The sequence below is a fragment of the Penicillium manginii genome, assembly GCF_028828005.1.
Source record: "Penicillium manginii strain IBT 31320 chromosome Unknown utg000005l:1.0-5665137.0:1.0-5668048.0, whole genome shotgun sequence".
Taxonomy (NCBI): Eukaryota; Fungi; Ascomycota; class Eurotiomycetes; order Eurotiales; family Aspergillaceae; genus Penicillium; species Penicillium manginii.
Window position 1 is genome coordinate 5,334,632 of NW_026643106.1, and position 21,706 is coordinate 5,356,337.

At 48.4% G+C, this 21,706-nt stretch overlaps 9 protein-coding genes across 9 annotated transcripts; 2 read left to right on the forward strand and 7 right to left on the reverse strand.

The window, feature by feature from the left end:
- Positions 1-288: 288 nt before the first annotated feature.
- N7533_008302 (uncharacterized protein) lies at positions 289-546 on the reverse strand (the record flags this gene model as incomplete). Its single annotated transcript, XM_057104952.1, has 1 exon — positions 289-546. The coding sequence occupies one exon, from the start codon at positions 544-546 to the stop codon at positions 289-291; it is 258 nt and encodes an 85-aa protein (XP_056959909.1).
- A 1,316-nt stretch (positions 547-1,862) lies between these two features.
- N7533_008303 (uncharacterized protein) lies at positions 1,863-2,549 on the reverse strand (the record flags this gene model as incomplete). Its single annotated transcript, XM_057104953.1, has 1 exon — positions 1,863-2,549. One exon carries the CDS (start codon positions 2,547-2,549, stop codon positions 1,863-1,865), a length of 687 nt encoding a protein of 228 aa, XP_056959910.1.
- A 720-nt stretch (positions 2,550-3,269) lies between these two features.
- Positions 3,270-5,450, reverse strand: N7533_008304 (uncharacterized protein; the record flags this gene model as incomplete). The annotated part of the gene is made up of 2 exons (XM_057104954.1): positions 3,270-4,604; positions 4,665-5,450. 2 exons carry the CDS (start codon positions 5,448-5,450, stop codon positions 3,270-3,272), a joined length of 2,121 nt encoding a protein of 706 aa, XP_056959911.1.
- An 898-nt stretch (positions 5,451-6,348) lies between these two features.
- N7533_008305 (uncharacterized protein) lies at positions 6,349-6,783 on the forward strand (the record flags this gene model as incomplete). Its single annotated transcript, XM_057104955.1, has 1 exon — positions 6,349-6,783. The coding sequence occupies one exon, from the start codon at positions 6,349-6,351 to the stop codon at positions 6,781-6,783; it is 435 nt and encodes a 144-aa protein (XP_056959912.1).
- Positions 6,784-7,614: 831 nt separating this feature from the next.
- On the reverse strand, positions 7,615-8,436 carry N7533_008306 (uncharacterized protein; the record flags this gene model as incomplete). The annotated part of the gene is made up of 3 exons (XM_057104956.1): positions 7,615-7,872; positions 7,898-8,041; positions 8,197-8,436. The coding sequence occupies 3 exons, from the start codon at positions 8,434-8,436 to the stop codon at positions 7,615-7,617; spliced, it is 642 nt and encodes a 213-aa protein (XP_056959913.1).
- Positions 8,437-8,786: 350 nt separating this feature from the next.
- On the reverse strand, positions 8,787-9,635 carry N7533_008307 (uncharacterized protein; the record flags this gene model as incomplete). Its single annotated transcript, XM_057104957.1, has 1 exon — positions 8,787-9,635. The coding sequence occupies one exon, from the start codon at positions 9,633-9,635 to the stop codon at positions 8,787-8,789; it is 849 nt and encodes a 282-aa protein (XP_056959914.1).
- A 58-nt stretch (positions 9,636-9,693) lies between these two features.
- N7533_008308 (uncharacterized protein) lies at positions 9,694-10,089 on the reverse strand (the record flags this gene model as incomplete). Its single annotated transcript, XM_057104958.1, has 1 exon — positions 9,694-10,089. One exon carries the CDS (start codon positions 10,087-10,089, stop codon positions 9,694-9,696), a length of 396 nt encoding a protein of 131 aa, XP_056959915.1.
- Positions 10,090-10,578: 489 nt separating this feature from the next.
- Positions 10,579-12,711, forward strand: N7533_008309 (uncharacterized protein; the record flags this gene model as incomplete). Its single annotated transcript, XM_057104959.1, has 3 exons — positions 10,579-10,993; positions 11,040-11,338; positions 11,569-12,711. 3 exons carry the CDS (start codon positions 10,579-10,581, stop codon positions 12,709-12,711), a joined length of 1,857 nt encoding a protein of 618 aa, XP_056959916.1.
- Positions 12,712-16,423: 3,712 nt separating this feature from the next.
- On the reverse strand, positions 16,424-20,480 carry N7533_008310 (uncharacterized protein; the record flags this gene model as incomplete). Its single annotated transcript, XM_057104960.1, has 2 exons — positions 16,424-20,120; positions 20,143-20,480. The coding sequence occupies 2 exons, from the start codon at positions 20,478-20,480 to the stop codon at positions 16,424-16,426; spliced, it is 4,035 nt and encodes a 1,344-aa protein (XP_056959917.1).
- Between the last annotated feature and the right edge of the window lie 1,226 nt (positions 20,481-21,706).

Genomic DNA, 21,706 nt, shown 5'->3' on the forward strand with positions numbered 1-21,706 from the left:
TCGATCTTGAGGTGATTGAGGACACGATTGGTTGTTTTAAAATTCGTTCTTCCACATTCAGGGACTGGACAGCTGCACCCACGTCGACTTCTGCTAATGATGGCGGTTTCCTCCCTTTTTTCCCCCTTCTTCCCATGCAGGTGCTGAAAATTGGGGTGGTGGTTGGGCCGAATCATATCGTTGTGCAACTGACTGACGTGCGTGTGTTCCTATCGGTGGTTGAAGAAATGGTGGGGGAATACCTGTTGTCGTAAAAGATAGGTGGAACTGCAGCCAGCTTTCTAAATGCTACAGCGAAACCCAGATGAGGCTTGATTTCGCTTTGAATTGGGTTGAAGTCCGGTACAGTACCTTCTGCTCTGCTCGCATAAAACCAATAGCGTGCTCATACTGGGCATCTTCCTGATAGCGCACCGAAATTTGCTTATCATGAACTGCATTCCAGGCTGCCATGGACTCGCGCAAGCTATTCAAGCGCGTTTGAATTTGGGTGATATGAAATTGGGAATCCTGACGAGGGTACGGGGATCGTCCATCGGGAAACATGATCAAAGTGGATTCCAAATGGAAAGTTGATATTTTTGCTCTGGAAGGCGCGCTTTAATATAATCAATGCAAATTTCACGAATATTCTAGATACTGTAGAAAGATAGAAGATACTGTTGAATAGGTGAACCGTTATTCGGCACGGTATACTGCCGAGTCGTTAGACGTCGTTGAACGGAGGACATACAGTATATTATCCACCCGGGAGTCAATATTACTGCAGAGCACCAGAAGATGGCATCTGAAAGAACAAGAGGACAGCAAATGAATCGACGTAGAAAAAGCCTGTTTAAAAAGGCAGCTGAATATTATCGAGACTTTGACGCCGATGTATTCCTAGTTGTTCGCACCAAACCAGCAGGCAAGGTGTTTCTCTTGGACACCTCACCAGACTCAAATATGCCTTTATCTAAAACAGAATTGGTTAGTGCAATTCCAAAACTCTACTATACTGTTGTGTCTAACGTGAATAGGATGGCTATTACCCAGTCCCTATACGGCTCTTAGCAGACCGCTGCTTATAATACATAACTTATTCTATAGGTTGAATTACTGTTCTGCACCCTTCAGTACTAGTGCAGTATATATTAAAATGACCGGGGAAAAATAAATTATCATTTCTTCTCTTCATTACGATACACGAGGACACATATAGTAGTGAATAATCTGCAAGCTGCAAATACATGACCAAGATGTTGATTTCTGTCTACTCTAGACATGGCTATTCTTGCTAATGCAAGGCAAATTGGATGCGGATTCGATATGATTGGCTGAGGTAGGAGATGTGAGCCGTCCGACTTAGTTGAATCGGTCTGCGATCGGGATAGTTGAGCGTAACGTTGAAGAGTGGGTTTGACAAGAGAGAGTATGGCTTTGTAGCTTTCAATGTGTGGTCTCCCGAGCCGTCTAGAACATCTGATTCTTCGAGGGATGGTACAGTATCTTCTGAGTGGTGCCTTAGATCGGCCGATAACTCTGGGGGATTGATACGAAATCCTTTCAGCGAGTAACCGTAGACATGAACTCCTGGCACCCTCGGGTATAGCTAATGAGGGGTCCAGCATACGAAATAATAGGATGGAGTACCAGAAATCTAGTGGAACTCTTAGTTCATGAGCCATGATAGACAAGGGAGAATTTAGCTCTGCAATATGTATTCTGGGGCTGACGGCAGTATTTAAGTGCAAAAGACTCGGATTCAACCAGATCAAAAGTTTCCCAAAGATAATATCCTGAAATTTGTGAATATGGCTAGATTCAACGAAGATATAGAAGCACGCCGCTGAAGAAAAAAGGCGAGGGCTGTCTATTCATTCTCAATGGACCGCTTGGATCTTTTTGACCTCGAGTCGAGTTGTGGGGGGGCTAGAACTTCTATGACGCTTCTTTAAGGAACACCTCCGAAGTGTGGCACAGTGGATCATTTCACCTGCAATCTGCATGATAAGGGGTGGTGATGCTGCATCAACGAGAGGCCGATCACGCTCCTCGAAAATTTCCAGAGATGGCGACGCAAACCCTTTGTTACGCGCCAGCCGGGTAACAGGTGGACCAGCGTCATCGTCTAACCCAGGAAGAAGTTCCGGAACTGAAAGAGCAGCAGCACCTTTCCCAAGCCATCGATGATCGATTGCTGTTGGTGCAAGGATCAAAAGAAGGACGCGGCAAAGCGAAGATCGTTGTGTATAGGTGATTACCTTCAAGTGCACAGAGTAGCGATGTTTCAGGAAGCCAATCAGACTGTGCATAAGCCGGCCAATGGCAGAGGGGTGTAACATCGAGATCGGTAGAGCAACGAGGCAAAATTCTGGTTGAGCTAGACTGGTGATAATCAGATCCGTGGCCTCTTTGAGGGACTTGAAAAAGATCTCGGGGATTGTGGCCTCGGTATGTAGAAGCTCCCCCGGAGGAAGGTGCGGCGGCTCAATTCCGTTTGATATGACCACTAGAACCGGGGTGTCGGATGAAATTTGAAGCAAAAGGTCCTGTGCCGAGTCGCCCATTACGGCTCTCGGATTCAGCCTCTGGAAAGGGCCTTCAGTACGGCATCCAGCACGGTAGATATAACCAGACTCACCTGCCACAATTCATGATTTTCCCCCTGAGCGGCTACAGCCCCTCCGATATTCCAGCCAGCCTGTCGAAGCCCGCAAGAACCGCCAATATCCGAGGGGGAAAGATCGAGAACAACAGGAGTCACGGGACTTGGACGATGCAGTTGAGGCGGCCGAGGGAGAGGGATCCAGCACGCCGAGCCTGGATCGCAAGCTCTATAAATGGCAAAGCGACAATGAAAACCCTGAGGGGAGTCTACGAACATGAGTATCTGTCATAACGATGCATTGGGATGGATTGACTGACCCTCGGGTTCGGGTCGTAGTTGGATACTAGAGGCGGGTTGCCATGCCATGATTTGATCAAATCTTATTAGCTCCGCGTCTCCGGGCTGTCCAACCTGATTTGCGTCGGCGAAGTGCATCACGACCTCAGAACTCAAGTGATCTGAGTTAGGGGGGCTCCAAAGGAAGAATATCAGTGATGAATGAGTATTTTGTGGCCAGAATATGCTCTGTTGAATCGGGATCTCCTGCACGTGGAAAGACCTCATGGACATATAGAAGAAACTCTCTGTTCATCCACCCAGCGAACTGGACTTGGATGTAACTCCCTTGCTGTATGCCTTGCTTGATCTCGCGAACCTGAGTAAGCGACTAGCTCATCTGTTAAAGTGAGAGCAAGCGTGATTGTCGAATGGAGGTACTGACCATGTCAATGTGTTCAGCCGCCTGGAAGAGTAATATACCATCTAATGCCTCGCGAATCTCCCAGTCCTTCCAATCAAGGGGCTCGTCTAAGGACTCATTTTCAGAAATTGATTGCATAGGACTTGGCCCTTGCCATGCAGGAAGGGGCGAAAACGCCGGAGAGGACGGTGTATCCATTGACATCACGCTACATGAGGGAATGAGTATTTCTGTGACCCTGATACTAGGAAACACGTACCTGTCGGAGCTAGTCCATATATCCTGAGATAAATCGGGAAATGAAATAATTTTCTGGTCGGGATTGAGCAAGGCTCGAGAATCGATACCCCCTGATAGATCTAAGTCGCCATCCAGACCAGAAGCAAAGCCTCCAGGTGATTCTTGACTGATACCATCCCCATTATATATTAGAGATGGAAGAACAGGATCTATACCTAGGATTGGCCCGCATGACGGAGGAATGAAGCCGAAAATCGAGTTCCTTTCGTTTCTCGCAACCATTGGAAATCGCATCTCGCTATCCGGCAACTCGAAGGTAATCGATCGCTCTCTCTGAGAAGCCAAGCCCATTGGGCAAGAGCAAGAGCACGGATCAGTGAAAAATAGTGCATTCCTTTGTTGTGCGCAAGATGCCCCATGCAGTGTAACATGATAGTCTATATGACTCCCAATTGTACGGGAACCAGCTCGACTATAGCCATCTTCCCACTCGATCCGGACTGTCTGACCATGAGGAAGCACTGATGCCCTAACAGCTCTTGGCATTGCCTGGAGACGATCCCGGCCTCGAAGACATAATGACTGGATGGTTTCTTCCACAGTAACTTCTCCATGGCCAGCTCCTAATAAGTGTGACCGGAGAAGGAAGGTAGCCTTCAGATAAACACAGTTCAATATATGTTCGCAAAAGCTGGAGTCATGCAACCACAACACATGCTTGGCAGGACAGTAGCTCCGGGCGTGAGCAGTGTCAAAACTCAGCCATCGTTCATGAATGAATATTATTCTGGCATCTCTAGAAAATGCTAAATCAGTCTGCTTGTCATTGCCCTTCACATATTTGGTTTGAAGGAGGCGTGTCTGTGGTTCTGCAGCGAAAAGAGCGCGGATCGTATGGTCAAACTCTTGCGCGTAGCGCGTGTTCGGAAGAGTGGCTGGCTCGGAATGTGTTAATTGCAGAGATAGCTCCTCCGTGGTTGTATAAACCAGATCATATCGTTTCAAAAGCCGCCAGAGCGATACTGGTAGGCATTCTGGCTCACGGCTCAACCGCTCGCGTACGTCAGTCTTCTCCTTTGCAAGCATTAGTATAGTACGTAACCATTGATTTGCAGATACCATGATCAATCATACCAGGTCGTTACTATCTGAAGGAACATAGAACCTCCCTAGTAAGCTTGCTTCATCTTTGAGGCATCGCCAGACAGCTTTAGCCGTGGGCTCGTCGATCATGAATTCTGCATCTTTTACATCAGTGCAATCCCAGTGCTCCTTGAGCAGTGTACAGTAAGCAGTCAGTGCGATCTTGTTCCCTTGGGCAATTGCCCCTGCCCATATCTGGGTGATAAGACGTAGTTGGAGAGGATGGTTCAGGAACTCGGATCGGTCTTGACTCGGCACGCCATGAGCTAGATTATAAGCCATTCGTAAGTCATCTGTACTACGTAAGCGGATGCCTTTCAGGTACAGCGACCCAGAGTATGCGCCATCAAGGATCAGGTCGCCGGCTAGTGTTCGTATAAGCCCAGATGGGGGACTAATATCGATTATTGTCCTCAACCATCCCTCAAACTCTTCCTGTGTGATCTTTCCTAGAGGGCCCTCTCGTTTGATGATGACCGAAACATCTTCCCAGATATTGGCGGTCAAGTCGCTTGGGGACATCGCACCGCGTCGTCTTGTCGCCTTGTCTCGAAGCCTCTGGACTTTATCCCTGCTGGCAAGGGTAATATTGCAGTAGAGGTTCCGATTACCGCGTCCTTTCAAGGCAAAGTTCCAGTGAGAACTATTGGAGCAGAGCTTAATATGCGATCCACCCCGGCAAAATACGAGTGCCGCCAATTTGAGGCCCTCTCCGTAGTAGCCGCCGAGACAAGCATCATTTTTGGTGGTCGAGTATCCGATGTCCAAGCAGCGCATGTCAAGGGAGCTTTGAAAATTGGTTATCTCGACCACGCCCGTGGCCTTTCCGAAAGATATGAACCCAGCATAAGCTGTTTGCCATCCTTCCGCACTGTTTATTACAGGTACCACAATGCGAATCTCTCTGTCTGTCTCAGTTCTGGATGGCCGAAATTCAGATAGAGAGACATCGTATGTCTGCAAGATGGCATCCTTCCTACATAAGAGTGAGTTGGTATTTTTCGGGCAGTTACCGTACCGTACTGTATGGTTTGAAAGTCATACCAATTCTGATAGAGCTCCCGGAAGGCGTCGTTTTCAGTCCATGTCGGGACAGATGATGACGTGATGCACACTGGCTGGTGTGTCGGCAGGGTATTCCCACTGTCGTGAAGAGGCACGGCGCTCTCATTTCTTTGCATTTTGTCACCCGTTCCTTGTTGGACTCCACTGAATCATAGGCCTTCTAATTATAAGAACCGCGATACGGAGCTTGGGTCTTGATGTATTACCACTGTTCAACATCTTACTCCATGCCGAGCCAGCTTTGTGCCTGTGGTCAACCAAGGGTCTGCCAAAGGTGCGGATTTCAACAGGACCTCCGGATATGGCCATCTACCGCATTTTTTTCGAAATAATGGATTTCTTTTTGAATTTTTTCATTTCAGGATTTCAAGTGGTTTCTGTCGTTCACCGCACTCTTGTTAAGGGCGCTTTAGTACTCCTCCGATGGAACAGGAACAAAGAGAAGGGGATGGTCAAAAGAGAGCCGGGCATTTTGTCGCTGAGGTAATGATGCCTATCGATTTGAAAGCCCTCAAAGTGTGATGTATCGGCAAAGGACCGCTCGCCAGGCTATATATGAATTAGCGATTACCGAACTAGGCAGATAGGCCCAATTCTATAGATGATCAGTATGGCGACTGGCCCGAAGTGGATCACACCGTCCGTTCTAGATGGAATTGAAGAAGTTCCAGAAGATGAGAGCATTGACATTGTCGACACGGAGTGTGAGACAGAGTCAGAGTATTCTCAAACAGAATCCGATGAAGCCTTTGTGGTACCAGACGATGATACAGCTTCTGCAAAGGGCGATGGGGTATACGAACCGCTTGACGTTGAGTTCTCTACTGACGACGAGAGTGATGTAAGCAAACCCGAAGATCTTGTACGAACTAGTTATCTCACAGTACGAAACCAGGACACGCCCGATCCAACGATTCTAGGACACCGTGAGGTGTACCGGCGCAGAGGGCTCGTTAAACAATATGAAGTAAAGCTGTGGATTGACAGTGATCACTGGGACTTTTTACTTGAATTGGTTAGATCCTGTGTTGAGGCAGAGGAATAGATACGGTATAGTCCTGTAATATACTGTACAGCACTCTACATTCTAGTATTACGAAATCCTGTCGGGGAATGCTTTGAATACACTCAGACAGAAACACCTGTCCTGTGCAATAGTAGTAATGAACGCGTACTGTACTGTTATCTGAAATGAAAATCAATCTCGAGTACTTTATTAATTTGATGTTAAAAGTAGTACAAGATGAAACTCAGATTTTGGGAACTAGATTTTTATCACTGAATAAGTCTGGCGGGATGTAGCCAGTCTCCTGGTTTTTGCTACATATGATCCTTTCACACATGTGACAATTACACATGTGTTGAAAATACACTTGTGTTACAGCTAAGAATAAACTTTTAGTAGGGAGGAATAAGACTTTCTCTTCACCCAGAAAGCTACACACGTAGAACAGCAAGCTGACTTAGATTACAGTATCCGCCCAGGAATAAGCCTCAAGGAGGGCAAGTCCAGGGTCTCCCACATAAGGGAAAGCAAGTTAAACAGATATTCTGGGCTGCTTTTTCAGGGGCTGAACGGCGAACTGGACTTATCCCACTTTTTGGGGATTCGAATTCGGAATGTGAATCGCTTTATTATTGAGGAGTTATGTCGCCGAATCCTTCCTATTCTAATGCAGAATGAGAATGGGATATTCCAGTATGACAACGCTTCTACAAACACCGCACAAGTTGTCCGAGATGCCCTAGCTGTGTTGAGTATCTCCATCATGCTATTCAATCAATATTGCCATACTAGCTGGTTAGTAACGATCAGTACTGGTGTCGTGGATCATGTCAGTCTGCACAACCTCCCCATTTTTGAGGAACTCATTTGCTACCACTCTACCAGCGGCCACATTATTCGAGTTCCGCTCCAAACGATTGTCGCCGCTCTTAACAGTTCAGTTAGCCAGGAGATTTCCCCAGCATTACGCTCCTTGCTGGTAGGCATGCCGAAGAATTGAGCTCCAACTTGTTCTGGGGTGATATAGAGTTCAAAGTATGCGCGGTAGTATCCCTCAGACCAATGCAACGACTCACTGTCAGTGAAAACCAGCTTGGAGGTATCGTTTGCCACAGAAACAGTGGTCTTCTGCAAATAAGGAGGGAGGGCTGACGGCTGCTCCGCCGAATTCCACACCGATGGCGCCGGCCCCCTGCTGGAGTCGTATGGGCTGTAGTCGAGCCAGGCCAGATCGCTGACCCACGTGGGTATCTCCCGCGATGACGATGTTGTTGCCACTGTTGTTATCGTGGAGGGTCTGTAAGGTCCTGTTCTTGCGCACCATATAGCCATCCCAAGCATCCAGGTTCAGTGGTTATTCGGGTCCATTCTGGAGTGTCATGTTCAATTGAGAGAATACTGCAATGTCTAGAGTAAGATAACATTCCAAACTTTGAATAAAGAAAGGCAAACCGATTTGACTACCGAGGATGCACCAGTGAGCACCGCCGACTTAATCAGGTTACGCTGCAACCAGGCCTCCTGACGGCTTCCCATCAAAGTACGACTGGCGTCATCTTTGATCTTGTTGATGTATTTAGTCTTAGCGTAGGTATCCGTAATGGAGCGGTCGTATTGTCTGGTGTTCAATATGATCAGGTCCACCAATTTTCCAAGCTTGAAATTTCTCCAGATGCGAAGGTTATCGTCCATCTTGAGTTAGTCTTTTCTGAGAAAAAAATGTATAATTGAGGATAATTGCATAGTTATATTGAATTTTAAGGCCTATAGTGCACGAATCCTATTGTGTATATATATGATATTCGTCGAACTAAGATATCACAATAGAAGCAAAAATACATAAAGCAGGATTAAACATCATAAGCATCCAGTACTACGATAGGGAGAACAGTTCTGGTCTGTTATTGTATAGGATACAGTAATCAACAACCTTCCCCCTCCCTTCTCTCCCCGTCCGTCCCAGAAGCGATGGAGGGGGCAAGTTAAAATATCCAGTACTTAAGCACGGGTCCGATACGGAACTGTATATACTTAAATCAGAATCATGTTTGGTTGCTCAGGTCTACCGTGGGGGCTCCTGGTAGACGGTCCTCTAATTTCTCAATCCTGATCATCATCTCCAACAACTGTTTCTGGAATTCATGCTGCCCAGTGATGACGGGTTCAAGCGTTCTCTTAATGGCGTCATCAATTATTCTCTGAATAGATCCCAGCGAACTTGGATTGATACTCTGTAATTTAGGCGAACCTGTGATTTCCTCTTCTGGAAGTGTGGTAACTTCCCTCTTCTGTCGTCTTGTTTGTATTGGATTATGGCATCGCGGATCGTTCACAATCACTGTCTGCGACCTAACAGCCCATGGGGTAGGCACGCCTTGGGATTGGCAAGATTTCTCCACTAATGATTCTGCTTTCTCCTGTCCAATCCATGAAGCTAAATCACCGAATATCAAAACCTGCGGGCCTTTATCGGATACCGCAACTGATAGTGTTGTGGGGGACCGAGGGGTCGTGCCTACTATGCGCGCAGGTGGGGTCATATAGGCAGCAAACCAATATTCTTTGAATTCTCCCACTTGTTTAGACTGGAATTTTCCTTCCTTTTTAGTTTCATCAACGATCCATCTGCCTCGCTCAGCTTGCCAGTCCTCTAATGCCACCTTTACCTCGTTGGCCTTGGCGATCTCATAGCGATACTTCCCTTCTACCTTGCGTTGAACCACGTAGTAAGACCTTTGGCCGCCCTTTGCTTTAATTATCCGCTCTAGTAAAATAATAGTCTCTTTCTCGTCTCCTTCAATTTGTATACAGGTATAATTAAAACGACTGAAGGCCTCAGCATATGGGCCTCCCAGGGAGGCACAATCCACAGACTTTGGACCGCGTGACATCTTGATATTGCTGGCGGAATGCTGCGTATTACTAGCAGGTTGTGGGGTATTACTGCTGTTACTTTGCAGCGATTTCTCGTAAGAGTTGTAATCTAGAAATCGTCAGATAGTGAAAGCAGGGACACAAGTTCAATTTACTTGTTCTGGCCTGATCTGCATTTGGTAACGACTCCTTCTGTGCCCAAGCTATAGCGAGATCATACGCTTGCAAAAGTACTTCGTAGTGCCCATCATTTTCGTCATCGCGCTGTTCAAAGGAATTATCGAGAAATGAGGCTACTATAGACTGCACGGCACTTTTAAGAAAGGCGTATTCTGCAGGATCAAGTTCGCCGCTCCTGTTCTGGTCGATTGTTGGGGGTACGTCGCCCTCGTTGTCTGTGTCCAAGAGCGCGGCTTCTTGGAGCTCGTAGTAGACGTGACAGTCATCCTTCACACGTGGATCATTGGCCATCCTGAGATGTATTTTCTGTTCTCGTCTATTATTCCAGGGTTACTAACACATGCGATTGAGCATCTCCAAGAGCGAAATGCAGGACGAGATATAGATCTCTTATAAGAAGGCATGTCACCTTGCGAACAGGCCAAGGATTTTCAAGTTTCTATATCTTTTATAGGAGGAATGATAGATGACGGATATGGAAAGCAAAAGTTAACCCTTTTGTTGCCTGAGCCCCTGATCGTAGACACCATTGTGGCCTTCAATGATATGCCCCCCCTACCACTTGGCAGCGGATCATATTGTGGAGTGCCTTTCCTTTGGAGTTAATCCTTTTCCAATTGATTTTAGAAAATGCCGGAGTGTAATATCTATACAGGACTTGAATTGAGGGGATAATTAATGCAAAACATTGCATCTAGTTTAAGGGCTATTAAGCAGGCGGAGTCATGCCCAAATAGTTAGCATATAATTCAGACGTTACGCCATGTGGGATCTTGGAAAATGTCAATTAGAAAAGGGCAAGATGAAACGTCGCTCGCCCGGGAGCGTAATGCAAACTATCTTGGAGCTGCGAAGGTGATGCTCTCTGACATTCAATTTGACCCACCTTTACCTCGAAATCTCAGCCAGAAAAAGCTCGACCGCTTGAAAAACATCTTCTATGATAAAGACTGTGACCGGCTAAATATACATAATCGAGTCCCGGGGGTTATATCTTCCGAGGAATTCCGTATCGCCACCCAAAGTCATGGGCTAACGGGCGATGACCTCAAACATGCATCGTCGGACAACCTACCAACCCTCCAATTCGCTACGGAGCAATTGAAAGCACTCCATGGGCGGCATAGAATCCAGGTAGCATCTGAGTTCCTCTTTCCAGGTGACAAATGGTGGGTGGTGGACTTGTACGCTGACGGTATGTACCTTGATAAGACGATGGAGATGTGAGCTAAAATATATAGAGATCGGCCCTAGACTACGGAATGCCCTGATAGACGAATACTCTTACGAATCTGCACCCACGGATGGGGAGATCTATCGCAAAATTAGGCAGTACGAGACCGAGGGTGATGCCCAATTCAGACAGCGATGGTTTTCGCGACTCTCAAGAACAAACCAAACCCGATTAGATCAGCTTGACAGCCGAAAGAACAGATGCCTTCGAGTTGCCTTCGATGACCTACTCCCTGTCACGGGGCTGTGGAGGAGTGGGATGAGAATCAGTTTGATTTCCCGTCTCGTCGCTGCCGAATGCCGAGAGGTATGTTTTATCTATATTAAAAATGAATTTGCGATGCTGCGAACACACGTACCTTTGAAAGTCTACTCCAGGGCGTACTGTCGGAGCCATATTCAGCGGGTCTTACTGTAGCACTTCCTCAGTGTGACGGCGTTGCAGGTCCCTGACTATTCTTCGCGCTAGGCCGTAAAGATGGTCATTGTACAAAGGAAACAGGCAATCCAGTCATTTGTGTTTCTGACAATAAGCAGGAATTAACCAATTATCTACATACAATAAAAATGTTCTGGTTCGGGTGTATATCGCAAGACCCACTGGAGCTAGAAAAAGTAAGCTCGGAAGATGTCGAGGCGCTTCAGCTAAAGCTTCCTCATCTGGATAGCCCGGAGAGCAGTAATATCCGTACCATGATAATAGATGGCCGCATATTCTCTTCCTTTACAGAATGTGAGAGAGAGGCTATAGTGGAACGAATCATAAATATGGATGTTTTCATTCCTTCACTGCACAGTTTTTTCGAGGATTTCAAATTGCTTGAATGTTGGTCAAATTGTATAAAGCGACTTTGCCCTCCTGTTCAAGATTCAATCCAATTGACACTAAGATATATGTTCAATGCTACCGATCTTCAGGAGCAGTATTCGAAGAATGGGCGCAATCCATTCCCAATTGAACTTGGACATAATGATATTGCATACGCGAATTTGAAGATCAGTGACTCTTTTGACATTGGATATCGCCAACTGTGGCTCTATAGCGTTCGAAACTATCATAGGATGCCGCCGGAGCCAATCAAGAAAAGCAGATTGCTCGCAACTCCGAATCGAGGGGAGGCGGACTATCATACCGTGTATAATATGGCTAAACTAGCGGAAAGACTTGGCTTCCAGTCAAAGCAGATTCAAGACATCTTGAATGACCCGCCGGATCGAAAGATTGCCTACAATATGCTTCTCAAGGCAAGAGATCCTTCGGCATTCAGATACAACTCTGCAAAAGTGGAAAAATTCATTGACGTAATAGTCAAATGTTTTGATAGTGCAAAGGCGATTCGTCCAACCTCATGTGCCACGCCTATTCCTGGACCTGTTCACCGGTGTGGGATTCAACAGACTGATGCTCATATTGGCAGCACAAACATGCTTTATGTCACCAAGATATTTGGCCCTACAGGTAGGATGACAAAAGAGCCCTTGAGAACTGAACAGGTCTATAGATGGGTGCTGAAGTGCTTCTTTGGGCCCTGCGATGCTTTGGCAGATGTGGAAATTCTGAGGCCCACCACACGTAACTTGAAAAGAAAACATAGTACAGAGAAGGTCAAACAGGAACGTCACTCTAAAAAAATGCCCAGATCGACAGAAAAACAAAAGCCAACACAGAATATTGACTAATCAGGCCTTATGTGGAATTGTTCAGCAAGCTGATCATCGAACTGCAAGAGAAAGCTGGATTGGTGTTGAACATTTTTACGCGTTATCGATGGCACACTGCTGCATGTTGCTCAACGTAGGCAACTGGAAAAGTGCAAGTCCCAGTCAGGATAAACTCGTGCACAACATAGTCTATTTGCTTCTGGTCATTGACGCGTCCACCGGGGGTCTGAATGTACTGGTAGTGTATATCGTTTAACATATGTCATCTATTTACTACCAAGTTATGAAACGACAGAATTATTTATCATCTCGAGCTGCTGTTCTGGGGACGTGACTGTTGTACAACTAAATCTCTGTTCATATCATGTCGATACATACTATAACTCAACGAGACGAATTCGGGGATGAGAAGTGGACATATCCACTCACAAGCTGTTGCAATCCCAAGCGTACAGGTACGTTATTATGATCATGATAGCTGATACAGAACTGATGATATAGCAGGCTGCTCTGCCATATTTCTACCCTGTTGCCTCTTCGGGAAGATATCCTCCTATCTAAGTGAGAATACTCAAGAAAATGCTTGCAACAGTGATGTCAATATCCCACTTCTGTATAGCAATTGATTATTCTCATACTAACAAGTGTCTACTGTAGTGCTGCCTCTTCTCTTTGCTGACTCTTTGCGGCCTTCAATGGATACCAATCTTGCAACAGAGAAGACAGATCAGAAAAAGACTACACCTCAAGGAATCATCGGGATGTCGAGATGGTATACAATCTTTGTGTTGCATGTGTTGTGTACTGGTCCAGCACAAGAAAGAGTTAAACGATCTGCGTAAAAGTGAGAGAAGCGCACCAGTCGCACCAGTGTACCAATCTCCTCCCGCCATGAATCTTCCAAACAAGGAAACATAATAACTTATGGTACAGTACAGTACTGTAGTCACTGAGTACAGGTGTACAGGGAAATACACTGTGATCATTTGAAAACTCGCGTACACGAGCTAGCTATAGGTACGATTCCGTACGAACAGGATTTATTGTCAATTACAAGCTACGTACTGTACAGTAGTGGTAGACGTACTGTACTCTGCTGTTGAAGAAAGATGGAGATTTTATTCGCTCGAGAATACTACAGTAATGTATATGCTGCACGTAGATGAGAAGAGAGTAGTTGTTATGGGAGTAGGAAGCCATTGGCTAGGGAAGAAAGCACTATGGGTCAGCCGACCAGCAGCAAATGTCGGGAAGTCGGCGGAGACAAATTTGGTAACTAGCGAATAAGAAAGCATGAAAATACTGATTGAATAGTACGTCCCCGTGCAGCCAACTTAGGTGCAAGAATCAAGTCACGATTTTGTCTACTTTTTACCAGATGTTCACCGCCGGTATCCCCTGAATCCAAAATTACAGAGTATATAGGGCGTTGTAGATCATGCTAGGCCTTACGACAGAAGTAAGGCTCAACGGTCGGGTTTCGCCGTCGATGACCGAGAGGCTACACGTGGTGCTTTCATCTGGAAACAAAACCAGCGCAAAAGCACAAGACTGCTCGCTAATTAGCTGCGAAGCTCGATCGCGGCCCATCATGCCGATGCTGCGGTTAGGTCGAATCAGGAAAGTAGTGGCGCGAGCCTGGGCGATGTTTCTTGTCTGAGTCGCCCGGTACCCACATCTGCACTGCTCATCACCAACACTGATTCCCACTCCTGACTGGCGCAGTAATTCTCCTAGCGAGTCAGTCGTTCAACGCTAATCTCATCATTTTCAGATTTCAGCTGCACTGTTTATCACAACATTAATTTCAACTCCTGATTGGCGTACTATTTCTCCTAATGACTCAGCCGTTCAGCACTCACTGATTTCCATTCCTGATCAGCGTATTCTTTCTCTTAGTGAATTAGCCGTTCAACGTTGGTTTCGCCATTTTCAGGTCTAGAGCGAGCCAAGGTTCAGGTTCAGGTTTTACTCAATTAGAACGTCTTTTTTATAATTCTAATACTCAATAATAAAAATAACTAATACGAAATCTAGATTATACATGACTAAAGAAGGTAAATCCAGAGTCCCTAAAAGGTTTTAGGCTCTCACTTATATTTTCTATTAGGAAAGTTCGCCCAGAGAACTAGAGTGCTTATTACCCCAATTTAAGACAAAGTGACGTAGTGCTTGACAGAAAATGTGGAATCTGAATTGAGTAGTTATGAATTTAGTTCAGTGCAGCACAGTACTAGCAAGCGAAAGTCTGTATATAAAAGAAAGTCGGATCGTCTATCTAATTATCTGCGGATAGAGTCTGGCACTTACAGATTATTGAATGAAGCCCCACAATAGATTAACGACTTATTTCCAGTGCTCCAGGACAGTGCCAATGTCTCGCCTCCCCTTTCGTTTCGGGATTTCAATTGACCCCGAATGCTCGTACTTTGGGGAAATGTCTGTATTCGACACTTTACGGAGAACGCCACATGTTGATCATCATCTCCGACTCTTAGTACTATACCACAGGCGGACGGCAATAGACTGAATGTTCGTCTGGTGCACGAATGAGAGCAAGGACTTCAATGTTGGGTGGCGAAGATGCCGATCACATTCACGCGCTGGTAGGGTACGCCGCAATGTTTCGGAATCGCCAAAAAGACCCAGGCCGGACGTTTCGACCATTGCGCCGGAGGCCACAAAGGACAAGGCTTGTCAGTAATGGATCAGACGAGAGGATAAACGTATCAATTTACGTCCTGAATTGCATTCCCAAGAGAGTAGTCAGCAAGAGCTCCCAGAAGCGGCTTGATATATGATGTCCATAATGTCGAACCCTTACGATCTCTCGCGCCCAGTCCAGCGTATGACAGGGATTGAAACGTGGCCCCCACATGTTGGTGAGAGGGGTAAGAAAGAAGATAAAGGCGAGCAGTCCAGGCACAGCTTTGCAAGATCTATGCAAGGTCTAGACCAAGCCCTGGTTCAATCTCATAACTCGAGGACCAGGATTCAAACCTCCGAATGATGCAAGAAAGCGGACTTTGAAGCTACGGTGATGTGCAGGGTAGATGAAATGGGCCTTGCAGGTGCACGCAAAAGCTTGCGAGTGAGCGCCGGACCCCGGCAAGGGGGCGGGGAAGGACGCGGGACAAGGGTCGACTCTGATGTAGTTCAGAGGTATTAAATTGTGTTTTTACTCTAGGAGGAAAGATGAGGCTATATATACAACGTGTAGCCAAGTTGATTTCCAATCAACTTGGTCTTCTGTATAGACACCACGGAGTTAATTCCGATGGTTCGGCTTGATTCCTGATCTGCACCAGCCTCATATCACAACATTCCCCCTCAGAATCGCTTTGCTAGCAGGGCGATACTGGACTCGCGCAGAGCAGTCAGGCCTCAGTAAAACCACTCAAAACCCATGTTGGGAAAATAAAGTGGAAAGAGCGCCTGCGCTGTCACGCGGTGTGTCTCGAGGTCTCTGAAGCATCGACGCCTAAGAGACTACAAAACTTGGCAAAGGCCATAGGTCCCAATGGTTTGGTGAGACCGTCCGCGGCCTGTTCCCCAGTTGGAATATATTGAAGCTGAATCTCGCCTGCATCCAGCACCGCTCGCTGATAGTGAAATTTCACATTGAAATGCTTCGTCCGTTTGTGGAACTCGGGATTGCGAGAAAGCGCAATGGCGGACTGGTTGTCAGCCATGATGTTAGTAACCGGCGACCGATACAGTTGCGTTTCGGCTAGAAAAGTGCGGAGCCACTGCAGATGCAGAATAGCGTTGTACTGCCCGATGTATTCGGCATGTGTCGTAGACGTGGCCACTTCCCCTGTCTCTTGGACGACCAGGAAACTGGCGCCCCTGCAAGCTGGAACACATAGCCCGAGGTGGAGTATGCTCCGTCAGTGACGACGGAGCCCCCAAAGTCGGCGTCCGTGTACCCGATCAACTGCCCACTGCGGTAGGTAATGCGATGAGATTGCGTGGCTTTGACGTAGCGAAGCAATCGCTGCAGAGCGACTTGGTGATGCGATTGCGGCTGGGACGTGAAGCGACTCAACACGCCCAGCGCAAATGCAATATCCGGTCGCGTGCCAACCATGAGATACATCAACGAACCGATGGCAGTCGCATACCGAGCTTTTCCTTCCTCGTCTGGAGGTTCCTCTGGACGATGGTTAAGGGTTTGCTTGGGATTCATCGGCGTAGACTTCGGCTGGCAAGTCTCCATGCCAAAGTCGGAGAGTATCTTCTGAATGTACTGGTGTTGGTGAATAGACACGGACCCATCGATGTGATAGTCGAATTGGATCCCGAGGAACGATTGTGGAGTGCCCAGGTCGTTTAGGCGAAACTCTGTTTGCAAGGCCCGCCGTACTTGTTCTATTTCGTACGTGTTTGCCGTAGCAACAAGAAAGTCATCGACATAAACGCAAACGACACAGTCCGGTTTGTAGAAGACACAGTTGTCCGATTGGGCCATGGTGAAGCCGTGAGAAGCCAGGACGCGGTGGACGCATTGGTACCAAATCCGCGGGGCCTGCTTCAGGCCGTATAGTGAGCGGCGCAGCCGACACACATATCCTGGTTCTTCGAAGCCTTCGGGCAGCTCCATATAGATAGACGAATCGACATCACCATGAAGGAATGCGGTGATCGCATCGAATTGGTGAAGTTTCCATCCGCGCAGCACGGCACTGGCAACAATGCAGCGAACGGAGTCCATCCGTGACACCGCGGCGAATGTTTCGTGATAGTCGATACCATGTTTCTGCCGGTAGCCTTTAATGACCAATCGCGCTTTGCGCGTTCCGTTGGCTTTGGTCTTGAAGACCCATTTGCACCCAATTACATGATCTGTGGCGGGAACGTCCTTTCGCGGGACCTTTTCCCATGTTCCGTGTTCGAGAAGTGACGCATATTCTTTCTGGATGGCGGCCCACCATTCCAGCTGGTTTGATCCAGACACCGCTTCACGAAAGGTCGTCGGGTCAACTTGTCTGTCCGATGCAGTGTTCAATGTGCCTGCCGAGTATACCTTGCCGAGTGATTCCAGGAGGCGCCGTGACGGTCTTCGTCTGCGACCATAGATTGAATACCCAAGATCCGATGTCAAGTCGGTTCCTTGTTGGCTTGGATTGACCACTGGAGGTGTCTGTTCGTCACGCTCAGATGGCGTTTTATCTTTATCACCTGACAGAGGTAATGGCGATGGAGGTGGTGTAGGTAGCCCACTGGCTGAGCTCGGCATTGATGGAAAGACGGGCGATGGAGGAGCGTTGTCCGGGTGGTCATTGCCTGTTTCCCCCTCGACGAGTGGCGCCACCGGGGTCCTCTCGTCGAACTCGACATCACGGGAAAAGACCGTCTTTCCCGAATGGATTTCATAGAGCTTGTACTGATTCGGCTCGCAATAACCTAGCAGTCGGCACTCAGACGATCTCGCTCCGAGTTTTGCTCGATGCTCTTTTGGGATTAAGACCCATGCCCGGGAGCCAATCCGTCGTAGATGTAACAGTGATGGCGGCTTCCCGTAGATAATTTCGTACGGGGTCTTTTTCTGGAGGATTGAAGCTGGCGCGCGCAGCTTCAGATAGACCACAGTGTCCACTAACTCGAACCACCAGGAAGGAGGTAGGTTCGCATCGGACAGGAGCGTGTTGATCCGCTCCCGGATAGTGCGGTTGGTGCGTTCGGCCAGTCCATTCTGTCCTTTGCAGTATGGCGGCGAGGTGTCGAACTCAACTCCCTGGCTTTCGAGGTGTGTTCCGATCGGCAGGTATTCTCTTCCATTGTCGGTGAGGAACCTCTTGATCTGGGCGCCGAACTGTCGGTGCACCCAGGCCTCAAATTGTCGGAACTTCTGGAGCGCTTCATGCTTCCATCTCATGGCATAGGCCCACGAGCCTCGAGAATAGTCGTCAGTAAAGGTGATCACGTACCTGGAGCCCTCTTTGGCCATCGGCATCTCCATGATGTCCGAATGGATCAATTCGAATATTCTCGTTGAATGCAGACGTGGCCGTCGTGCACGGGAGTTCCTCTTCTGATGCTGCTTACCCGACATACACGCTGGGCACTGCGGCGTTGCCTGCAGCTGCGCCTGTGTCAGCGGTCGGTACGGAGTGCCAGTCTGCCGGAGGACCACCCTCAAGTCGCCCCGGTTCAGATGTCCCATCCGAGCGTGCCACAGCGCTTCGGGGGCCTGGTCCACTCCTGTGCCCGCATCTGCTTCGAGTATCCGAGCTTCACCACCGAGTTCAGAGGTTGACGCTGTACATTCTACGTCACTTGACTCCTGAGGGTCGTCGACGTCCATGGCCACCGCCTGCGGTTCCAGGGAATCTGCATGGTCATGGGTCGCCGGCGCCCTCGCCAGTTGGACTCGCTCTCGGGATCTTTTGCTCACATGGCACCGCAGGATCAGTAGATCCTCCTCCGTATGGTAGGCGGTCCCCACCGTCCGTCCTCGGCGTTGCACAAAGACGTTCTGCGGGTGCGCCACCACCGAGTAGCGGTCTCGTAGTAGCTTCGGCACGCTGATCAGGTTCATCCCGACGCGTGGCGCGAAGTATACATTCTTTAACACCAGGGGTTGGTTGAACTTCCCCCGGAGCGTGAGCTTCACCGTACCAATCCCTTCGGCTTCCACTGGATCGCCCGCCGTGTCCAACATCTCGCGATGAGGCCGAAGACTGCTGAAGCAGCTGCGGTCCCAGCAGATGTGGCTGGTGGCGGCCGAGTCCAGGATCCACCGGGGTTGCGGTGCGTGGGTATAAAGGGTCGTCACCCTCGCCCTCACGATATTGATCCGCGGTCTCTTGAAAGTCGGCGGGCCCTGCCGATCTTCCATCTGGCTTGATGGTATATTTTGCATGTTGTTTCTTGGTGAGCCGGAAACACTCCGTTCGGTCTTCAGGGCATGGTCCCTGGGCGGTTGTTGTTCACGCTGTTTCTTCCAGCATTCCGCAACTACATGACCGCGCTTCTTGCAGTAGTTGCATTTCTTGGTGTTCTTCTGCACCGTATTGATGGAAGGGTTGCTTGTTCCGCTGGAGACTCGCTGCGGGAATGTCGCAGCGTCCTTTCGCTGCACTGTCTGCTCAGCATTCGCTAGACGGTTGCCGATATTGGCCGGGTTGACAGGATCCTTGTCATTTTGGATCGCATCCACAATCAGGATGTATTCCGGTCCGATCTGCGTCAGTAGGATTGCAATGTGCGCTTTGTCACCGATGGAACCAGGGGCGATCGCATTCAATCGATGGACTAGCATCCGTACACGATCGACGAATTCACGTGCACTGCCGCAGCGCTCGCCGGTGGTCTCGCGCAGCTGAGCGAACAGCTCGCAGAACGTGGCGAGTTCCATCCGCCGGTACCGTTCTTCGAGATCATTCCAGAGGTCCCGGGATGTCTCCAGCCCCGCGACATGGACACTGATATGGGGGGGACAGATACCGGAAGATAGTGTGGTAGGCTTCGGCCTCGCGGCGCGACCATTCACGGTGGCGCTCGAATGCCTGGACCTCCACTTCGAGGCGCGCTTCGATGGCGCGTTGCCTCACCGCCCCCACGAGGTGCGATTCCACCAGGGGGTGGATGTCCGCCGTAATGGGCTTGGCGTACTTGAAAGAGCAGTCAGGGCGCTCAAGGTCGCCCGACACGACATCCCAGACCTGCCTTGCCTTGAGGTAGGAGGTCATGAGGCGTTTCCAGGTTGCGAAGTTGTCGCTTCCTGTCAGGGGCTCGATGGCCGTGACGGCTCGGTCGGGCGAGTCGTGAACCAGAGCAGACATGGTTATGGTTGTGAAAGCGGGGTAGATATATAGTTAAGATAGTCAAGATGAATCTCAGATGAGTAGAGACGGCACCCGAGAGTTGCTGCCGGGCTCATAACCTGATGTAGTTCAGAGGTATTAAATTGTGTTTTTACTCTAGGAGGAAAGATGAGGCTATATATACAACGTGTAGCCAAGTTGATTTCCAATCAACTTGGTCTTCTGTATAGACACCACGGAGTTAATTCCGATGGTTCGGCTTGATTCCTGATCTGCACCAGCCTCATATCACAACAGACTCTCCTGTGAAAAGCGACGCTATCGCCTGACCAAGTCCCCTCGCCAGGCACAGCTGGACTGGGAATGACCGTCAGAGTCAATCGGCCTGGATCCACGCAAAATTTAGCTCTGTTTCTTCCCTTCGTGCCGATGCGAGCCATCGCAGATCAATGGTGTTCTCGCCTCGTATGGTATGTACCGGGGCGATCCCATGATTTAGCCGGGTCTTATTATCGAAATTAAAGTCTAGCTCAGCAGGTTTTTTACAAGATAACCAGCTCAGCCCAGGCGCGGATAATCGCGGGATCTTGACTTTTTCAGAAACAGAACGTGATAATCATAACAATTAAAGTTTTTTATTCCAAATACTTCATTCACTCCATCTTGTCACGTGATCTTCCTGCAATGCGCAGGCCGCAGGCCATATGGCCGCATCGGCGATTACGCACCGGGCCGAGGAGCTCCCGAAATAGTGTAATTGTATGGCGTAAGAAGCTTACTTAGTACACCGGCCTTGATCGCCAGAAAAGCCCATCCGGATGACGCTACCTATGTCCTGCGCACCTAAAATATGACCAACAGAACGGCCCATGCCGGCTTAGTACTTTTGTCTGGCTTTGGCGACTGATCGCGCTAACTCAAGCGCTGTCAAATACACCCAAAGGAGTAATTCGAACGAGACTTGCCAAGGTTTGGATCTCTCCCAGCCCCTTGATCATGGAAAGGTGCCGAATGCAGCAGGGATTGCTTTGACTCGATTTTTCGCCACGAGCCTGCTTTGCCCTGGAAATCTTGCTGCACAGAGAGACACAAAAAAAACCAAGTCACGCCAGTGACCTGGACACGAGCGGGATATGAGAGCCACTGGGAAATCAACCAGCCCAGTAGAGAGATAAGGAGCTGCTACTCCAAAGCATGGCCTTTTAGATGCGGACTTTCAGATCATAGCATAAATAAACCAAAAT